Source organism: Portunus trituberculatus, chromosome 45 (assembly GCF_017591435.1).
Source record: "Portunus trituberculatus isolate SZX2019 chromosome 45, ASM1759143v1, whole genome shotgun sequence".
NCBI classification, from domain to species: Eukaryota; Metazoa; Arthropoda; class Malacostraca; order Decapoda; family Portunidae; genus Portunus; species Portunus trituberculatus.
The window spans coordinates 3,759,980-3,769,747 of record NC_059299.1 but is presented as its reverse complement, the minus strand read 5'-3'; the positions used below and the strand labels follow the sequence as shown (position 1 = coordinate 3,769,747).

Below are 9,768 nucleotides of genomic sequence, written 5' to 3'. Positions count from 1 at the left end.
TCTTCTTCTTCTTCTTCTTCGGTTTTTCCTCCTAATGGATGAACTGCACTAAGGTGTCATGTAGGAGTAAATAAATAAACATATAAATGAATAAGTATAAAAATAAACATATGTGAAATATATAAAACACATTAAGTAGGAGTTTTCTGGTGGAGTGAAAGTGTAAGTAGTAGTAGTAGGTGGTACACAATGCTATTCTCTTCTTCCTCTGGAGAGTGAGCTGCTCCAGTACGCTTTACATGAAAATTTTATCGCGTTAATAGTGAGCTTCGTAGTAGTATACGTGTGCTATCCCAAGAAATTACTTATTTACTGAACCCCTTGAGTACCATGACGCGTTTCCATATTCATTCTGCTTACCATATGGTGATTTTATACATCTTTAGAAACTTATATGTGAGGGATTAAAATAGTGAAAATTGTGCCCATTGATCTTCTGACCATCATAGATCCTTCCCAATGTTAATAATTTGGTCTAACCGTATAGAAATCACAAGGTAAAAATGTATCCCAGTATCGACGGGGTTAATCTTTCCTCACGGAACATCCTGCGCCTGTGGCTAGGTAGATATTATGAACAGGCTGGGGCTCAGTGATGGTGATGCAATGGGTTATCCCAGACACATACGTGATAACACTCTTATCTAGGTACAAATACGACAAAGAAAAATGCTCTTCTCTGAACAGATATAAGAAGCTTTGTTATTACTAAGTGCGTGTTGCGGCTTAGAACCTACATGAAAACTAGATATGGTATGATACGCAGAATTTATTTTCATTCTTAGCTACTCTATATAAGGATTTGTTCGACTAATTTCGCCAAGGTGAAGGACATAGCATAACAGATGTCCTCAAATATCAAACAGTGAAGGAAATACATCACCGCAGCACACAAAGGAAAGCCAGGTGGAAAGAAAAAAATAGCTGAATAAATGAATGAATAAATAAGTAGCAATACTCCTAGTTACATTGTGGGATATTTCATGAAACAGGCCACGGTCATTCACCACGTCTGTCTCGCCATCAGTCTTATGAACTTCCCGTGTCATTTCCCGTAACAATGCACCATGCATCACTGACTGCCATGCACTGACTGCCATGGAGAGGAGGAATAGGAAGTAATAGCTACTGTACTGAACTTCCGGTGCCGAAATCTACACTAATAAATCCGAAAATCTTTAAACACCTTCACATCAACAATTCTAGTAATGAAACTGCAACTACAAAAAACAACACTACTGGAAATAGACAAAAACAAGATAGAGACATATAAAAAGCGACATGTAGAGAGCAGTGCGCATGTCGCCTGTCAAGTGTGTGTTGGAGAGAATCCAAGAGACAGAACCAACATGGCGGCTGACGGGGTGGAGGCGATGGAGGTAGTGTGGCAGATGTTACCTTGACCTAGCCTGCAGTAGCTAACCAGGGGCTTTCTCACTGCTAGACGGGGACGCAGGAGGGGATTCTGAGTACATTTTAATTCATTGGAATGTGATATTATGGTGCATGGCGGGGCGGGAAGACAGTGTTACTCCCGGCAAGGGTTCACCACTGGGAAAAGTTGACCTTCTTTCCAGCAAATAGTGTACAAGGACCACAGGGGGCAGGGGGAAGTGTGCGTGTGGCAGGGTGAGTGCGTATGCGTGTGTGCGTGCGTGGTGGGCGTGCAGGGGCTGTGTGGTGAGGGCAGGGGCTGGCAGGTTGCTCCACGCTGACTGTACTTCCTGGAGTCTGTATTTAGCCACCTGGTGCAATGCTGGTGACGGAGGCAAGGGACATGGCAGGGTGGGTGTGTGTGGGTGCCTGGTGGTGGATGGTGGGCGGGATGTGGGTGGGTTAAAGGTGCAGGTGGTGGGTACTAATGCATGGGTCTCCTCTAGCTTAAGTTCCCATCGTGACCCAGGCAAAGGCAGGCATGATTAACCCCTTCAGCACTGAGACCTATTTTTACCTTGAAATTTGTGTACCATTAGGCCATTTTATTGAAATTAGGAAAGGTATGGAGGTCAGAAGATTAATGGCCACAGTCTTCACTATTTTTCACCCCAACATAAGTTTCAAGCTGTCTAAAGTCACCAAGCATTAAGCAGAGTGAATATGTAGGGGTTAACAAAGTAACTATTGCTGGATGACTGTAACCTCACCCTGCCTAACCTAATGCATGCCACACCTGCTCTCCCAACACCTACCCTGGGTAAAAGTGGGTAAATTTGCAGTTTTAACCAATATACCCTATCCTATATTTCTTTTTCCCTGTGTCTAACAAGCTTGGGGACCTCCTGGGAAAACGGGATTTTAACTTAACCTAATCCCATTTTCTGATAAGGTAAAATGGGGTTAGAAATGCTGGTAGAAGTGTGATGTAGACCGTGAGAATGTGTATAGTGACGTGTGGTGTATTGGTTGAAACTGCAATAATTCCAAAAAGTGTATTGAGGAACTGTGCTATGGGGCTGATTGGTGTGAGATAGGACAGTGTATGATTCAGGGACAAGATGGAACAGTGCATCATTTAGGGACAAAATGGAACAGTGAATGATTCAGGGACAAAATGGAACAGTGCATCATTTAGGGACAAAATGGAACAGTGTATGATTCAGGGACAAGATGGAACAGTGCATCATTTAGGGACAAAATGGAACAGTGAATGATTCAGGGACAAGATGGAACAGCGCATGGTTTAGGGACAAAATGGAACAGTGTATGATTCAGGGACAAGATGGAACAGTACATGATGTGGAATTTCAAGACATTTATCCCAGACTTTTGGATAACTATTGTTCTTTAAGGGAATTGGCAATCAAGTGGACTTTTTATTTTTTATTTATTTGATTTATTTATTATTATTATTTATTTTTTTTTGCCAGCTTCCCTTCATCCATAAAAGAAAAAAAAGAAAAGTTCAGTGACATACAGACATACATACCCTGGTCCTTAGCTATATCATATGGTGCTATAGATCTAAGACGGAAGCCTCGATGTGCTCCCCACTACAGGAACGGCACTGTTTATTAACCCCTTCAGTATCATAACACGTTCCCATATTCATTTTGGTTACTATTTTGTGATTTTATACAGCTTCAGAAACTCATGTGGGGGATTAAAATAGTGAAGACTGTGGCCATTAATCTTCAGACTTTCATAGACCCTTCCTAATGTCAATAAAATGGTTTAATTGTACACAAATCTCAGGTAAAAATGTGTCTCAGTATTGAAGGGGGTAAATCCAATGCTAGGCAGGGAGCATCCCCAGGGGGAGGCACACGTCACTCCTCCCTTGCACTAGACTTGTGAGCACTCCTATGCTATGAGTGAAAAAAAGACACTAAACAAAATAATAGTTTCTGGAGTAAGAGAGCCGTAAAATTTGAATTCAGAGTTCGGTTCAATAATGCTGGTTCTAATCTACCCTTAAGTTAATTTAACCTAACACAGGGCACCGTAACTCTACAGTGGTGCTGCGCTCTTCCCAGACAAAGTTATAACCTCCAAGTACCCCTGTCAGTTCCCCCACAATGCCTTGGGACCTTCTCGCACGTCACTAACCTAACCATGGGACTGTTCATTTCTTGACCTTAACCCCCTTCAATACTGGAACATGTATCTATCATGACTTGGGTTGGATTAGACAATTTTATTAACATTAGGAAGGGTCTATGGAAGTGAGAAGATTAATGACCACAGTCTTCACTATTTTAATCCTCACATAAGTTTCTGAAGCTGTATAAAATCACCAAATAGTAAACAGAATGGCTATGAAAATGTGTCATGGTACTGAATGAAGAGTTTAATATTACTCTTTACAAATGATTTCTCTTACTTACAGATATATCATCATGTCACATCTTGTAATGTTAGTTTCTCCTGAATAATGTATTGATTTTGCTGAAGTATATTAAAAAAGAATATTATTTCATATTCTTTAGAAAAAAATGATAAAGATAATGGTTTTACTAGATATAACCACTTTTAAAAAATTGCTCAATGTATGGCTTATATTTGCTTTTATTGTCCAAATAGTTTTATCTGTTTTGCCGTCACTCGCTAAATACCGAATCTTTCCTAGTTATTCATTGTATCCATCCCCACTGCCTATCTGCTCTATGCTCTACTAATCTACTTTCCCATTTGTAAACCAGTTTGAGCATTTGCTTGTGTGTGGTTGTTGGGGGAGGAAGAAACTGGTCTTACAAGTAGCAGTGTTAGTGTGTGTGGGTACGTCAGTACAGTATAGTGAGGTAGCAGGGCCATGGCCAGGCTGTTCGCTGAAGGGGTGGGTGAGGTGAATGTAGAGAATATCATTACTTGGGTGAAGCCATCCTGTGAAATTTTACTTGAGCAAGACCAGTTTACTTATTTACTTAATTAGGTACAATACTCATTTGAATTTGATATCATTAAGAGGGCTAGTACACACCATCTCTGCTGTAACTACCTCCTCACCTCACTAAGGATGTCATGACCAGAGCAAACCAAACCACTCTAAATAGTAACAAATCATTTAAACAAATTTGAGTAGGAAATAAGATATGAAGTGAGTCAGTGTTTGCTAAGGGGGGATGGGGGGATTCAGGTGATTGCTGGGGCTGGCCAAGTCTCTAGGTTAGCTTTGCCAAAACATGTACATACTGTTTAGATTACTTGCATGTTTGTAGCACTTCATGCACTGGTGTGACAACACACTGTAGCTACAGCTTGGACACAGGTAGCCTTGAATTCAAATCAAAAGTACAGATGGCATTGTTATTAATATAATTTTATTTGTTATTTCTTAATATTCAGGTCTCAGTTTACAGAGAGAACGTTGTGGAAATAGAATAGAGGCTTTTGTGTAAAGGTCAGAATTATTAGGTAACACTTGTATTGTCTAAGCAACAGAATGTGCATGTGTGAGTGTGTGTGCTCACATTCACATTTGCAACACTTCATCACCCAAGTTCCATTATTTATTTTAAGCTAGAGCCATATTGAAAGTGTTGGGACACTAATTGCATAGCAGTAGACTTTGCAGCTGATGTAATTGGCTTTTCAGATTTTCAGTTAATGCAATGAATGGATATAATTAAAAAATATATATTAAAGAGAGCAAATTGTACTGAAAAGTTTATCACTGCTACATAGTAGTGAATAATTTGTATGTGTCAGTGGCATATGCAGGTGACAGTACCTCATCCATTTCCTTGCCTCTCCTCACTTCCTCAGCAAGGCATTAGAGAAGCTCCAAAAGCCCCCATATGAGGAAGAAGGAAAGACTGTGAAGCCATTGAAGAGTGTGTGGCTGAGAGGAGCCTGATGGGACTGAGGAGACAGGGGAGGGAGCAAAAATTTGTTGTTGTTGTTGCTTACTCCTTAATCCAGATCTAAACAGCTTAAAATAAAGGACAGCAATGTAGTCAGAAATGGCCCTTATGTCTCTAGATTCAGCTACAAGAAAGTAATGGGGAAGTACTGACAAAGGAATGGAAATAACATGAACAATAAGGCTAACCATAGTGTTGCTTTTCAGAATGATAAGAAACAAGCTAAAGGGGAAGAGGAGAGCAAGGAACATGGAGACGTCTCACCTGAAATGTTGATCAAGCATCCTCTGCAGAACACTTGGACTCTGTGGTTCTTTAAGATTGAAAACAACCGAACCTGGGAAGACTGTCAGATGGAGATTGCAAGCTTCAACACTGTGGAGGACTTCTGGGCGTAAGTGTGTTGTACCTCACCTCTGAAACTAGGAAGTAATATTGAAGGATGGGACAACAACCCTTATTAGCAAACTTTATCACTGAACTAAGTAGATGACATGAATATTGAAAAGTAATGCCACACTATAAACTCCTTCAGTACTGGGATGCATTTTTTACCTTGAGTTTAGATACGATTAAATGATTTTATTTACATTAAGAATGGTCTATGGAGGTCAGAAGATTAATGGCCAGAATTTTCAATGTATTAATCCCCACATAAGTTTTTGAAGCCATATAAAATCACCAAATAATAAACAGAATGAAAATGAAAGCGTGTTATAGCACTGAAGGGGTTAAACTTGCATGCTGTATGTATTATTAATATAGAACACTTTTACAGATTGTATAACCACATTGAGTCAGCATCACATTTGAAGCTGGGCTGTGATTACTCTATGTTCAAGCAAGGCATTAAACCCATGTGGGAGGATGAGCACAACTGCCGAGGAGGACGCTGGCTCATCAACCTGAACAAGCAGCAGCGAGCCACGGAGCTGGATAACTTTTGGCTGGAAGTGGTAAGTGTTGTTCGGGTTCAAGTTTTCAGTTGTTAGAATTACTATGAATCTGTAAGAGCAGGATTGTTGATACTAGATTGACTTCTTCAATACTGGGGCACATTTTTATATGATTAGATAATTTAATTGACATTAGGAAAGGTGTGTGGAGGTCAGAAGGTTAACAGCCACAGTCTTCACTATTTTAATCCTCACATGAGTTTCTGAAGCTGTATAAAATTACCAAATAGTAACCGGAATAAATATGGAAACACATCATGGTACTGAAGAGGTTAACCTATTGTTTCCTTGCAGCTTCTTTTGATGATTGGTGAAGCTTTCGCTGAGCACAGTGATGAAGTGTGTGGTGCTGTGGTCAACGTACGCAGCAAGGGAGACAAGATTGGAGTGTGGACAGCAGATGTCAAGAAGGGTGAAAGCATCCTCAAAATTGGGTGAGTTTTACAAAATTGAACTATTGTATGCCTATTAGAAATTATGCTTGATAAATTTTCTTTTAATCTCAGTAATTTTTTATTATTCCCCCATAGGCTGATAGTGTTCAGGGTATAAGTGTGTGTGTGTGTGTGTGTGTGTGTGTGTGTGTGTGTGTGTGTGTGTGTGTGTGTGTGTGTGTGTGTGTGTGTTTGAGTTACCTGTGTGGGATCGGGAGTGGTTAAATAGATAGATTTGATATGTAAATAAATGGAGTTCCTTTCTTTGAAAATCTATATAAGGGAAGACTCCTTGATGCATAAACATGTATATATATTTTTTGCGCAAGAGGGGAAAGGGCCACATAGACGCCAGTCCCTTGAGCATGTCTGAGAGTTAGCTAAAAGAATGAGATAAATGTCTTGAAACCTCCCTCTTAACCCCTTCACTACTGAGACATTTTTGCCTTGAGATTTTTGTACTATTTTATTGACATTAGGAAAGTGTCTATGGAGGTCAGAAGATTAATGGCCAGTCTTCACTATTTTAAACCCCACATAAGTTTCTGAACCTGTTTAAAATCACCAAATAGTAAGTAGAATGAATATGGAAATGCATCATTGTACTGAAGAGGTTAAATAAGTTCAGATCATATGAAGTAGTGAGTTGCAGTGTTTACATCTTACTGGGTTCCTCTATAGCCATTCTTCTCCCTTTTTCTTTGCAGACACGTCCTAAAGGAGCGCCTTAACATCCCCCGACACGTGACCATTGGGTTCCAGGCACACAAGGACACCATGGTCAAGTCTGGCTCCACGGCCAAAAATAGGTTCACTGTCTGACACCAGCAGTGTTCCGTAGCCTCCAGTCTTGTACAGGTTTTACAGGCCTAGACACCAGCATCTTCCAGTCCTGGTTCACACAAACTCCCATGTCCGAGGAGAGATTTTTCTTTTTATTATTATCATTTGTTTAAACAGGAGGTAGCTCTCTCTCTCTCTCTCTCTCTCTCTCTCTCTCTCTCTCTCTCTCTCTCTCTCTCTCTCTCTCTCTCTCTCTCTCTCTCTCTCCAGATATTGAGTCTTCTAGTATCAGAGAACAAGGCTTATTGCTGCATAGGGTAATTGTCACAGCACTAGAAAAAGGAAATTGGTGTACAGTATATAGAGGTAAATCTGCTAAAAACACTTTACAGTTTATGTATGTCTTGCTGACATAAAGAATGCACGTAGATCAGGTGAACAAGGAAGGATTTTATCATTGCTATCAGGGAAGCTGGAGTTACTTTACTTTGGTCTTCTCTCACAGGCAAAAGAGAATATCAGTGCAATTGTTGGAAAGTAATTAAGTCAATTACATAAATATATCTTCACCTGAATTGTGTTTTTGGTTGAAAGGCAAGCTGGACAGGACCACATATATATTATTCCTGTCATGATTGATGCGTGAAGGATTAGTTTCCCCTTGGTTCGGTAATGGCATAATGAAAATGGAAGTTTCAAAGTCAAGGGTTCTATTAACTGTAACTTACATTGATAATTAATTAATGAACTCAAGATTCATATAATATATATATATATATATATATATATATATATATATATATATATATATATATATATATATATATATTTGCATTCTTCAGGGACTGAATGAATGTGTTTGGTAGAACATAGAAAAGCCATGATAGTTATGCATTTCATCAGTTATATATTATGCAATCCCAAGATGTTTCTAATATGTCAAATGCAGGATATTTTCATAATGTAACTGTGTTGTAGCATGTACTCCTGTAGTGAACCTGAGAATGGTGACTGCTGGAACTGAGGGGAATGTTCTTTATGGAGAGGCATGAAAGTTGTGATGTGTGGTGTGTGAGGGATCCACAGTGGTTGGCAGTGCTCCTGGTATGAGTGTCAAGCTAATTACTGTGGGTCAAGATTGATTTAGCAATACCATGGTAGGAATAATAGATGGGAATTTGGATTATTATAATTTTTTTATTTTATTTTTTTAATTGCATCATTGAGATGTATGAGAATGGTCTGTCTGTCCTGTGTAACATATATGTAATGTGATTGCTCCACGGTTGGCTTCTCAGATAACTTTGTTACCTTGTAACCTAGACTTTGTAGAGTGATGCATTCCGGCACCACTGCTGCCGGAACCATCACTCCAGAACCTGTCCTGTCGCACCGAACCTTTCATTGATACATTGTCTTGTTATGTTGTTTGGAAGTGCTAATACTGTTTGTTGCAAGTGTCCAAGCAGTGTTGAGTGTGGGTGACCACAGTGTACAGAGACACTGATATCAAGAGCAAGATTTATACCTTGTTGCTTTCTTTGGATGTTAAGTGATCTTGGATTTTCACGTTAATTCAGAAATTGAACAGCCTTACATGAAGGACTTTCATTGGAGCCAAACTTGGGGTAGGTCACTGTGAATGATGCAGTGTGTAAATGCAGCACCAAACTAGGCCCAAGGAAATGACACCTGTATGGAATGCACTATTGCAGATTGTTCATTACTAAGAGTGGCTCTGCTTCTATACTGGTTTCATTTCCTTCACTTTGGTGTCTCGTTATATAAACTGTTAAATTCTGTGATAGACCTTAATATTATTACATGTAAATAAGAAAGTTAATCAAGTTTGCTCTTGGGAGTCAACTAGAAGGCAGAAGCTTTTAGTTTCCTTTATTTATATTTCTGCTTGTTTGCAAGCATTTGAGTTCAATGTTTTCACTAATTTTGTAATCATGCAGCTACTGTGTTTTCTATGAGCACATTTTCAAAAGATCGAAAATGTTTGTGGAGGTGCATTTGTCCTGTCCTGGAAGCATTTTATCAAACCTCTCTTCATTTTGCCTACAGTAGTACAGGAATGTAATGTCCTTTATATACGACACTGTACTATAGATCTGTAGACATGATGAATATGGAGTTGCATAATCAACTTTGAAGTGGACTACTTTCAAAGTGTTTGCTTAATAATGTGCAATTAAAGCCCCCTGACTAATTTGGTTTTGACTTTAGATTGAACTTGGTTGATAGAAGGAAACTTTTTGCTTATCTTTGATATGTGTGTGATAACTGGCT

At 39.3% G+C, this 9,768-nt stretch overlaps 1 protein-coding gene across 1 annotated transcript in view; it reads left to right on the top strand.

Moving 5' to 3' along the window:
* The first annotated feature begins 1,296 nt into the window (after positions 1–1,296).
* LOC123519382 (eukaryotic translation initiation factor 4E-like) overlaps positions 1,297–9,768 on the top strand; it is an 8,835-nt gene continuing 363 nt past the window's right edge. The window contains exons 1-5 of the mRNA XM_045280656.1: positions 1,297–1,379; positions 5,507–5,694; positions 6,079–6,256; positions 6,551–6,690; positions 7,398–9,768. The exon at positions 7,398–9,768 is cut by the window's right edge and continues 363 nt beyond it. Coding sequence (XP_045136591.1) covers positions 1,350–1,379; positions 5,507–5,694; positions 6,079–6,256; positions 6,551–6,690; positions 7,398–7,512 — 651 coding nt within the window. The 5' untranslated portion in view covers positions 1,297–1,349 and the 3' untranslated portion in view covers positions 7,513–9,768. The remainder of the gene's footprint in view (positions 1,380–5,506; positions 5,695–6,078; positions 6,257–6,550; positions 6,691–7,397) is intronic.